The sequence below is a fragment of the Octopus bimaculoides genome, chromosome 2 (assembly GCF_046866305.1).
Source record: "Octopus bimaculoides isolate indiv1 chromosome 2, ASM4686630v1, whole genome shotgun sequence".
Taxonomy (NCBI): Eukaryota; Metazoa; Mollusca; class Cephalopoda; order Octopoda; family Octopodidae; genus Octopus; species Octopus bimaculoides.
The window spans coordinates 189,704,987-189,717,569 of record NC_142929.1 but is presented as its reverse complement, the minus strand read 5'-3'; the positions used below and the strand labels follow the sequence as shown (position 1 = coordinate 189,717,569).

At 40.7% G+C, this 12,583-nt stretch overlaps 1 protein-coding gene across 1 annotated transcript in view; it reads left to right on the top strand.

The window, feature by feature from the left end:
* Positions 1–12,255, top strand: part of LOC106872930 (arylsulfatase B) — a 24,125-nt gene extending 11,870 nt beyond the window's left edge. Inside the window, exons 5-9 of the mRNA XM_014920106.3 lie at positions 524–619; positions 2,693–2,936; positions 8,326–8,477; positions 10,248–10,528; positions 12,034–12,255. Coding sequence (XP_014775592.1) covers positions 524–619; positions 2,693–2,936; positions 8,326–8,477; positions 10,248–10,510 — 755 coding nt within the window. The 3' untranslated portion in view covers positions 10,511–10,528; positions 12,034–12,255. The remainder of the gene's footprint in view (positions 1–523; positions 620–2,692; positions 2,937–8,325; positions 8,478–10,247; positions 10,529–12,033) is intronic.
* The last annotated feature ends 328 nt before the right edge of the window (positions 12,256–12,583 follow it).

The window sequence follows — 12,583 nt, the reverse complement described above, 5'->3', positions numbered from 1 at the left end:
ACTTCAGACACATTTCAGTGTTATTATGACCTCGTTAAGCAAATTAATAGAATTGGTGTGAACTTTCTCATTGCCTTGATGAGGGATCAGCAAAATACAATTAAAAGATGACCATCACCTTGTGGCCTCCTGTGTGCAGGGTCAAAGCTGAAGATTTCCAGTAGCATCCTTTATCTGCTCCCATTGCCCCTCACCCTGTATTTTTATTTTTTTAGGTGCAATTCCTTAGAATATTTAATTCTAAAAATAGAAGAGGATTTTTTTAAAACATCAAATGTTTATGAGGATCGAAAGGGATCCAGAGTTAAAAAAAAAAAGAGGGATTGAAACCCACTCATATAGACTAACATTTCTCTATTCTGTCCACTTTTGATGAAATAAACTTTTTCCTTTCCGCAATTTAAGAAGCTCTCCATCTTTATTATTTTGTTTGTTCTGTAAATATTCTCAACCATTTAAATTTTAAGGATTTATGTCATAATGGAAATTCTTTAGAAAATGTATTCTCTTGTTTCCCTATCAGGAATGACAGCTTGCATGGATGAAGCCATTGGCAATATTACCAACGCTATGAAGAAGAAAGGCTTATGGAATAACACTGTCCTGGTTTTCTCCACAGGTTTGTCCTTTTATCTTTGATTTGTCACAGTTATTAGACATTGTATAAGGACAATATAAAGAACACTCTCAGACAATGACTGGCCTCCCAGGTGCACACACAGGTACACAGGTACACCTGTCCACATGCTGGTCAGAGATAGAATACAGGAGGTGGGGGTGCAAAAGTAAGGATACAGTTTTGGAAAAAGAAAACACAAAATACTCATTTTTATTTAAAAAAATTAAAAGTTACAATAAATGCATTATTATGATTAATGACACTGGAAATATCAAAAATGAGGCTAATTAATTTAATGAGCTAATAATTTTAATGAATTAAGTCTTGTAACATTGATGTGATACTTACTTTTGCACCCCACCTGTATATCATTAACCCTTTCATTACTGTATTTATTTTGAGATGCTCAGTGTTTCTATCAATTAGTTTTAAATATAACAAAGAATTTAGTAAAATAACTTAGATATCATTAATCTAGTGTTAGGAACATAAATTGTGACTAAGGTTTGGTGGAAGATTATCTATTCTCTATCTATTCTCGTTACTGTATCTACCTGTAAATCTCCCTTGGTCAGTACTACTGAAAAACTTACTTTTCCAATTTCCATTTGAAGAACTCTTAGAGTTAAAACCGGTTGGAATGTAATGTAAAATTATTTTAGGAAGGGCATCCAGCTGTAGAAACTTTGCCAGTTCAGATTGAACCCAGTGCAGCCACCTAGTTCACCAGTCCTCAGTCAAACTGTCCAACCCATGCCAGCATGGAGAGCAGACGTTAAACGACAATGATGATGATGATGATGATATGAAATAAACATCTGTTATTTGTCTTTTAATTTATCTAAAAAGATAGCAACAATTGATTTTGCTTCATTCTTCATTTCATTCTTTTTTGTTTACTTACACACACACACACACACACACACACACGTCCTCTTCTGTTTTTAATTATTCAAATTCTTCCTCTCTGAGGATGGAGCTGGTTTCTAACAAAGATACAAAACTCCATCATTGGAATGTAGTTAACAAAAAACAAATTCACATTTTGAACTTGGGATAAGTCTTACACAGCATTACTGTTCCACTTACAGATTGTATTTGCAATTTGTGAGTTACTTGGCTGGTTTCTTTTTCTGAATACCTTAGCTTATCCAAATTCTCACTTAAGCATTTACTTACAGAACCAAGTGCACCAATTATTGTTGGTGTAAATGTAAATTAGTAATCCGGATTTAGAAGCTGGAGTCTTTTAAGCAGATGTCCATACTGTATTGCTCTTTGATTCTTTCAAAGAGATATTCACATCCACAGGACAGCTGACCTCTTTGATGGTTCATACTTTTGTACCTTTCCTTCATTGGACACTAAACTCTGCTTGTGAAGACCTGTTGAAGCAAGTGAAATTGAAATCAAACCAAATTCGACGACTGGCACCCATGCCAACCTCTCCTTCATTGGACGCTAAACTCGGCTTGCGAAGACCTGTTGAGGCAAGTGAAATCGAAATCGAAATCGTGATGGCACCTGTACCAGTGGAGCACTAAGAGCACCGTCCGAGCGTGTTCATTGCCAGAGCAGCTGTCTGGCTTCCGTGCCAGTGGCACGGGAATGGCACCATTTGAGCGTGATCATTACCAGCGTCGCCTTACTGGCACTTGTGCCGGTGGTACATGAAAAAACATTTGATGGAGGTCGTTGCCAGTGCTGCTGGACTGGCTCCTGTGCAGGTGGCATGTAAAATATACCATTTTGAGCGTGGCCGTTGCCAGTACCCGCCTGACTGGCCTTCGTGCTGGTGTCACGTAAAAGCATCCACTACACTCTTGGAGTGGTTGGCGTTAGGAAGGGCATCCAGCTGTAGAAACTCTGCCAGATCAAATTAGAGCCTGGTGTAGCCACCTGGTTCGCCAATCCTCAGTCAAATCGTCCAACCCATGCTAGCATGGAAAGCGGACGTTAAACGATGATGATGATGATGATTCAAGTTGTCATTTAATTTGTTTTATTTACCAGACATTAATTAATAATTTTCTGAACTTCTCTTTATCTTTTTTTTTTTCCATCTATTTTTAGATAATGGAGGTCAAATTCTGGAAGGGGGCAACAACTGGCCCCTTCGAGGGTGGAAGGGGTCTCTTTGGGAAGGTGGACTTCATGGTGTTGGTTTTGTTACCAGTGAGTTACTGAAAACCAAAGGAACCAGCTCCAAAGCCTTAATACATGTCTCAGACTGGTTCCCAACATTGGTCAAATTGGCTGGAGGTTTTTTGAATGGGACCAAACCCCTCGATGGCTTTGACCAGTGGTCAACTATCAGGTATGCTAACATTCCATGAACAGGTTTCATTTTTTTTCTTTATAGCTCTGCTGTTTTCTTAACTATGTACGTGTGTTCACATATAAATCTATATATCATCATCATCATTTAACGTCCACTTTCCATGCTAGCATGGGTTGGACGATTTGACTAGAGATTGGTGAAACCAGATGGCTACACCAGGCTCCAATCTGATCTGGCAGAGTTTCTACAGCTGGATGCCCTTCCTAACGCCAACCACTCAGAGAGTGTAGTGGGTGCTTTTATGTGTCACCCGTACGAAGGCCAGTCAGGCGGCACTGGCAACGGCCACGCTCAAAATGGTGCATCTCATGTGCGACCATCATCATCATCATTTAGCATCTGCTTTCCATGCTGGCATGGGTTGGACAGTTTGATTGAAAACTGGTAAGCTGGAGAGCTGCTCCATTGTTTTCTTAACTATGTATGTGTGTTCACACACACACACACACACACACACACACACACACACACACACACACACACACACACACACACACACACACACACACACACACACACACACACACACACACACACACACACACACACACACACACACACACACACACACACTCATCATCATCATCATCATCATCATCATCATCATCATTTAACGTCCGTTTTCCATGCTGGCATGGGTTGGAAGGTTTGACTGAGGTCTGGAGTGTCAGCGGCTGCACCAGGCTCCAATCTGATCTTGCAAGGCTTCTAAAGCTGGATGCCCTTCCTAATGTCGTCAACCACTTCGAGAGTGGAGTGGGTGCTTTTGATGTGCCACTGGCACAGGAGCCAGTCAGTCAGGTTTGGCATCGATCATGTTTGGATGGTGCTTTTGATGTGTCACCGGAACGGAAGCCAGTCAAGGGGCGCTGGCTACTGCCGTGATTTTGGTTTTACTTGACTCAACAGGCCTTCTCAAGCATATCATATCACCTGACGCATCAAGGGTCCTCTTAAATGGGCCAGACATGCACCACTGGCATTGGCCATGGCTGTGATCCCCCTTTAGTTTCTGGGTCTTCTCAATCACAGCATATCTCCAAAGGTCTTAGTCTCTTGTCATTGCATTCTGTGAGGTCCAATGTTCGAAGATCATGCTTCACCAACTCATCCCATGTCTTCCTGGGTCTACCTCTTCTACAGGTTCCTTCCAGAGTTCGGGCGTGGCATTTCCTCACAGTTGCCCTCATCCATACATGACCATACCAGCGCAGTCGTCTTTCTTGCGCACCACATTTGACGCGTCTTATGTCTAAGAAATGTTTTCTTTTTTACGATGCTACCATAATAAACTTAAATTAATCTGTCCAGCAATTAAAAAGGAGAAATCGCTAATGATGACAATTTATGCATTTACGCATTTGTTTCGCTTATTCGGGCTACTCCAGTCTTTTTTTTTTTATCTATTTTTCTGGATTGCTTTGGTTTCATTATCAGCCCGGCTGTTATTCGTACCTAACATCACCAGTTAATAATATTTAATATTCTGTGTTAATAACAGACAAAAAGCATTCTCATAGTTTATCAAAACACGTGGAAGAAATTCTGAAGTTGGCAGTAAGAGTTGTTCCCCTTGTATTTTAAATCTTTTCCTTTTTGTTTAAATATTTTTAATCACAAAATCCACGGATTTAGGGAAGTGACGTTGCCTCTGTAGGCCAAGGCGTGTGGTTTAGTGGTTTGGACTATTCTGCTCACGACTTTAAAGTCGTCAGTTCGATTCTCGGTATCACGTTGTGTCCTTGAGTAAGACGCTTTAACCTATGTCACTCAACTCCATTCTGCAAGCCAAAATGAGTTGTACCTGTATTTCAAAGGGCCAGTCCCATCCTGTGTCTTGCCGAATCTCCCTCAGAACTACATTAAGGGTTCGCGTGTTTGTGGAGTACTCAGCCACTTGCATGTTAATTTCTCAAGCAGACTGTTCCGTTGTTCGGATCAGCTGGAACCCTGGTCGTCATAAGCGACGGAGAACCACTTAACACGGTATCATATCAACATTAGCTAAATAATGCAGCAGGCATGACTGTGTGGTTCTGTGTTCAATCCTGCAGTAACACCTTGATTGACTCAGGCTAAGATAAAACTGATTTACCCAAGGTGCCACACAGTAGGATCGAACTCAGATCCACATGATTGTGAAGCGGAATGCTTTAAACACACACTCATGCTTGTTGTGTTTTATTAATGTTGATATTGTTTGTAAAACCACCTCGGAGGTTGTAAACCACCAGCGCCTGCAGGACTTTCCTAAGCCCTTCTTTTATCATCATCATCATCATCGTTTAGCGTCCACTGTCCATGCTGGCATGGGTTGGACGGTTTGACCAGGGCTGGAAGGCTGCACCAAACTCCAGTCTGATTTGGCCTGGTTTTCTATGGCAGGATGCCCTACCCAATGCCAACCACTCCGAGAGTGTAATGGGTGCTTTCATGTACCACTGGCACGGGTGCCATTTGCGTGACACCGCTATCTTCTACGACTTCAATTTTACTTGGCTTGGGGGGGTCTTCTTCTCAAGCACGACATAATGAAAAAGGTCTCGGTCCCGTAATGCCCAACACTCGAAAGAAGCTTTTCACGTGCCACCGGCATTGGCCACTTTGCCTCAGTGAGGCCCAACGATCGAAAGGTGCTTTTTTCGTGCCACCGGCATGAGTGCCACTTACGTGACACCCACATCAGCCACAACTACGCAATTGAAAAATACTTTACATGAAAAATATTCAAGTTTAGGCACACGGCCAGCAATTTCAGCGTATGGGGAAGTTGATTGCATCGACCCCAATGAAAAAGCAAAAACGCAAACATGGACGCGATGCCGCTAAGTATTTCGCCCGGAGTGCTCAACGACCTGGCCAAGTTCGCCGCCTTTACACGAAAAACTATAACGATTTAATAGCGTAAAAAAAACACAAAGAGCCATATGCAAGGGGAACAACTCATATTGTCAATTTCAGTAGACGAATGAGTGTGTGTCTACAAGAAAGTATATTGGGGGTTATTGGTGCCAGCTAGAAGCTGGTAGGGGTTGGCTGGTAGTAGGTAGAGTTAGCTAGAGCCTAGCGGTTGTACACACACACACACACACACACACACGGTAACTATGGCTGTGGAGAGTAACAAGAGTTAACTGTAGTATGATGTCGTAATAGGAGATGAGTTGAGGTAAGCAGTTCTGGTCGGCAGTGACAACTGATTGGTGGCTGTTGGTTGTAGTTAGGGGTTAGTTAGGGGTTAGTTGGGCATGGTTTACACAGTTCAAACGGCTCTGAAAAAGGAATGGTTGTGGGAGTTTGTCCTGTCTGTCTGTCTATCATCATTTAATGTCTCTCTTCCATGCTGGTATCAACTGGTATCTGATAAGCTGCAGAACTGTATTAAGCTCCAATGTCTTACTTAGGCATCGTTTCTATACCTGAATGTTCTTCCTAACGCCAACCATTCTTCAATATGTTCTCACTGCTTTTTATTTATTTATTTTTTTTCATGGCCCTCTTACAATAAGGAATGCCAAAACCTGTTGGAGATATTTCATAAAATATTTATTTATTTATTTGCCATCAGCAAAGACAATGTTACTAAGAACGACAAACAGTGAGATAGTTCAAAGCCTATTGTTCTTGGACGAAGTATGATGGTAGTCTCTGATGCGATGCTGGTTGATCATTGTTTGTTGTGGGCACTGATCATCCATTGTTTTGGTGTTGTGACCGCGCTCCAGCCCAGCTGCTGGTTCCTGTGTCCAGTCTGATGTTAACTATTCACCATCGGTCAGTGGTGGTTAAAATGCAGGGCATATATGGGGGGTGGGTGGTCAGAAAAACTACACCAAAGATGAAATTCTTGTAAGATCTGATTCCACACAAAGTCTTCAATGGTCAGATTATTTTGATGCCATTGGCAATATTCTAGCAAACTGTGATCGTCTTCTTGAGTTGCCTTTTTTTTTTTTCTTTCTTTTTGCATTGCATAGCGCTAAGAGCACCGTCCAAGCGTGATCATTGCCAGAGCAGCTGTCTGGCTTCCGTGCCAGTGGCACGTAAATAGCACCATTTGAGTGTGATTGTTACCAGCGTCGCCTTCCTGGCACGTGAAAAGACATTCGAGCGAGGTCGTTGCCAGTGCTGCTGGACTGGCTCCTGTGCAGGTGGCACATAAAATACACCATTTTGAGCGTGGCTGTTGCCAGTACCCGCCTGACTGTCCTTCATACTGGTGGCACGTAAAAGCACCCACTACACTCTCTGAGTGGTTGGCGTTAGGAAGGGCATCCAGCTGTAGAAACTCTGCCAAATCAGATTGGAGCCTGGTGTAGCCATCTGGTTTCACCAGTCCTCAGTCAAATCATCCAACCCATACTAGCATGGAAAGTGGACGTTAAACGATGATGATGATGATGATACTGATGCGGGTTCGATTTTTGAGTGTGAGAATTGTTAAATATTCTAGCTACAACATCAACACTAGTAAGGTCTCCATGAAACTTGCAAAATAAGAAACAAAACGAAACCTCTCCCTCGACTGAGTGAGAATATATTTTAGAGGTGGGGAGTGGGGGGGGGGGGGGGGGGGTTATGTCAGATGTTGAAAGGCTAAGTTGTGAGAAAATGACAAGAACAGATGTGTTGCTATGGAGGAGATACATGGCTGCCCAACTTTATATAAGGGTGGGTAGGAGTAGCTGGGAAGAAGAGAGAAAGATTATAATGCTAGAGCATGATGGAAAAACAATTGAAACAGATAATCAGGTTTATTGGAATTAAAATGAATTATTCTGTTATTGGAGCTAACGAAGAAGATTCATAAAAACTGTATATTTATTTTCTTCTAATCGTTTCAACCAGTGGGCTGTGGTCATGCTGGAGCACTGCTTTGAATCAAATAATTGCAGTATTTTTCTCTTTTCAAGTCTGGTACTTATTCAGTTTGTCCCTTTAAGTTATAAGGATGGAAACAAACCAACACCAATTGTCAAGCATTGGGTTTGTGGGGTGCAGGACAAATACATACACACATGATAAGCTTCTACACAGTTTCCATCTATCAAATTGACTCACACGGCATTGGTCATCCCAGGGCAACAATAGCAGGCATTTGCTGCACAGTGGGACCGAACTCAAATCCACATGGCTACAAGGCATTGCAAGACATGCTTCTTAACCACTCAGCCACTCATTACAAACATCTTAAAATTTCTCATCTGAGCTAATCAAGTATTGTGCCATTTCATTCTTATTAAAAGTTCTCAGTATGACATAATTAAACTAAAATATACCAGAAAGCAATAACCTTTAAAATACAAATTTTCCCAGTTTTAATATTCCTTTCTTTCTTCTTTTCTGTTCTCCCATTGTTTTCTAGTGAAGGTACCCCTAGTGCCCGCAAAGAGCTTCTTCACAACATCGACCCTTTACACAAACCTAAAGGACAATCTCATTTCCCCGATATATTTGACACCCGTATAAGAGCTGCTCTTAGATATGGAGACTGGAAAATTATCACCGGGAATCCAGGTAAATTTATTCTTTTTCAAAGTTTTCTATGTATAGGGAGATATTTGTGAGTAGGGTTATAATTCTGAAGGGACATCAACTTCCTCCCTACATTTTGAACAGTTTAATTGATGACCTTTCATGTACAAGTAACTGGACCTTCTCTAAAAAAAATTCAAGCTAATGTTGAAGCTTCCAAGAAATAGCACAAAATGGGGAAAAAACAGCAAAATTTCCCTCAAATTCTACCCAGCCATCTTTATAAGATGATAACACCCTGGTTAACTTAAGTCCAGAAATATTCATCAAATTCTAATACATTACTAACCAGCCACAGCTCATACTATTAGATTTATCAAAAACTGACCACTGAAGTCATATCTTAAGACGTCCCTGGACATTAAAACTCAAACATCTGGCAACTGACTTGGGAGACACCCACAAGATTATCCCCCATCTTTTCAACAACAACCTTGGCCACCATTTTGAATCCCATGTCTAACACCCATGGACATGCTTACAAAATCAAAAAAATACAACACAGCACCCATGACTTTTGGAAACCTTTTTTTTTCAAACTCAGAATTGCCAAAGCATGGAATAAACTACTCCCATCAGTTGTTTGCTGTTGGGACATTACATCCTTCAAAACTTGCAGCTCCCCAAAATTCACCAACAGTACACCTGATCCCTTTTTCTCCACCCCTTTTTTTATGTACTCTTCATGCACTTCTTTCAGCTACTTTTTTCTGATGACTTGTGGTGCTCCTGGGTAATTTTTTGCTTTATACTTATTTCAGTCGTTAGACTGTGGCCATGCTGGGGCAACACCTTCAAGAATTTTTAGTTGAATGAATCGACCGCAGGACTTATGTTTTTTTCAAAGCCTTGTGATTATTCTATTGGTCTCCCTTGCTGAACTAAGTTTTGGGAACACAAGCCCACCGACACTGGTTGTCAAGTGGTGATGGGGAACAAACACACAGACACGCACACACACACACATATATTATAGGCGCAGGAGTGGCTGTGTGGTATGTAGCTTGCTTACCAACCACATGGTTCCGGGTTCAGTCCCACTGCGTGGCATGTTGCGCAAGTGTCTTCTACTATAGCCTCGGGCCAACCAAAGCCTTGTGAGTGGATTTGGTAGACGGAAACTGAAAGAAGCCCGTCGTATATATGTGTAAATATATATGTATGTATGTATGTATGTGTTTGTGTGTCTGTGTTTGTCCCCCCATCATCGCTTGACAACTGATGCTGGTGTGTTTACGTCCCCGTAGCTTAGCGGTTCGGCAAAAAGAGAGCGATAGAATAAGTACTAGGCTTCCAAAGAATAAGTCTTAGGGTCGATTTGCTCGACTAAAGGCGGTGCTCCAGCATGGCTGCAGTCAAATGACTGAAACAAGTAAAAGAGTATATCATCATCATCATCATCATCATTGTTTATGTCTGTTTTCTATGCTGGCATGGGTTGGATGGTTCAACTGGGGTCTGGGAAGTTAGGAGGTTGCACTAAGCCCTAGTCTGATCTAGCAAAGTTTCTACAGCTGGATGTCCTTCCTAACGCCAACCACACCAAGAGTGTAATGGGTGCTGTTTACGTGCCACTGGCACAGGGGCCAGAGGAGCTGGCATAGACCATGATCGGACGTCACAAAAAAATGTGGACAAAATGAAAAACAGAACAGAAAACACACAGGCCACATAGAGAACATTTTCTTCATCAGCTGCCACCATTCTAAAACTAAGCGTTATTTAAATGTTTGTTTATATTTTTATTTTAAGGTAACGACAAATGGATTCCACCACCACACCTGAATTTACCTACCTTTTCCAAAGCGACTCCTTTAAAAAATATCTGGTTATTCAATATCACAGCCGACCCGAATGAGTACTATGACGTTTCACTTGAAAACCTTAATGTTGTGGAGTTCATGCTTACTCGCTTGGCCCTCTATAATGCTACAGCTGTGAAGCCTCGATTTCCGAATGGAGATCCAGCTTCTAATCCCAATTTCCACGGAGGTTTCTGGGGCCCATGGCAGTAATTTTTAAGATAATTACAGGTGAGTTGTAGTTTTTCTATAAATTCCTTTGAGTTAATAAAGAAGGCTATGTGGTCACATGACATGCTAGAAATAACAGTGAAATCCCCTGTATAACATGTCTCATCATTTAAAATAAAAATAAAAAGGTCATACTGGATAATGTAATTGTAACCACATTATGCACAACTTTTGTCAGAGAAGAACTGAACAGAAAAATACTGGATGGTTAAAGGTTGGTTTCAGAATTTCTGTAGTTTTGTGGGAATATTAAACATCAAATTTAAATGATGTCTGTTTTAACAAACTGCTTGTTCATCGAGGAAGTTTTCCATGAGGAAAGGGTTTTTAATTAAATTCTAGTAAACCGGTTTTAAATCCTGCTGTTTCTCATCAATGAATTCCTGACAGTCATCCACACCACAATCAGTGCAGGCAGACGAACTGAAGGACAGCTCTTATGACCCCCTTCTGTTGGCGACATCCAAGATGAAGGACATTGCTCTCCTTATTGTAGCTGATGATATTTAAGGGATGTGTTCAAATAACATTATGAGAACGAAGGAATCTGGGAGTAAATGAATTGCTCGTGAGGGCCGTACAAACTGTGCACAGAGATGTAGTCAGTAACAAGTTCAGCAATGAATTTAGTATACACAATGGGGTCCTTTAGAGCTCAGTCCTTAATCTTTTCTTGTTCATTGCAGTCCTTTCACCAGAATGTCTGTCTGCTGGTGACTTTGTTTAATCTGTAAAAGATTTGGAAATTTCAGATCTGGAAACAAAATGTGGAATTGAAAGACCTCAAAACTTGGTACGGACTAAAGTTTAAGAAAGACAGGACTCTGTGATCATTAGGGAGAAGGTGATGCTTCGGGTGCAGAAAAGGGGTCGGTAGGAATACTGTACAGTGTACCCAGTTTAAACTGGGTGCACGGGAAGTGTAGCAGGCTGACAGAGAACATGGACTCTATATGGGTACAGGGGTAATAAATATTGAGGGAACTCATAGAAAACAGATCCTTTTAAATGCTGAAAAGGGAGCCTGGACTTAGTTGATTGCTTCTGTTAACTAAGATGACCAAATTATCAGTGGGGTGGGGTGGGTCTTCTAAAAGCATAGTCTCCAGAGTAAGAACAGGATAGGAAAAGGTTAGGGAACTATTACCCCTGCTTGCCAGAAATGCTTCTTCCTCAAGGTGAAGGGCAGACTGTATGAGGCTTGTGTAAGAAGTGCAATGCTGCATGGTAACAAGACATGGGACTTGAATGCATAGGTACTAGTATAGTAGTATCTGTATTGTTGTGGCCTGGGTTATAGTATAATCGCTTGTATACTACTACCTATACTGTAGTAGTCAATGTTACAAACACAAAAACTTAAACTGTGATTGAAGTATAACCACTAGAGTACTGTTGCCAACACCTTTCAATAAAATCATATATTAAATTTCTTAATTAATTATTATTTTATTAGATATTAATTATTATATTTAAAATTTTCTCATCTTGCTTTTTCGTTTCAGATTTTATATTTTCCTTTCATCTTAATTAAAATAGGTTAAAGTACGTTCATAATTGTATCACAACACCAAAAGGATAGAAGAAGACTACATACCTCATGTGTAACATTTAACCATTTAACAATACAGTGGCATTTTGTACAACTACATACACACACACACACACGCACACACACACACACACACACACACACACACACACACATATATATATATATATATATATATATATATATATATATATATATATAGATAACATCTTGTGTCTATTAAGACCTAAAAAGTTATTAAACAGGAACCAGGTTTCGGATTTAACAAATTCTTACCATTTGTCTATTCCTCATCAGCCTGATTTGTAATGTAACAGCAATTATCAGAATCGTATACATAGTTGCCCACCGCCATGGGTGCACGTGCATATGGTTCTGCTAATTACAGCTTAATGGTGTGATTTTAAATGTCTTGCCCGCTCACGTTTTTGGTATGCTGCTATATTTCATGTTGAGAACTTTTTAGGTCTTAATAGACACAAGATGTGATCTATTTCTAGCGC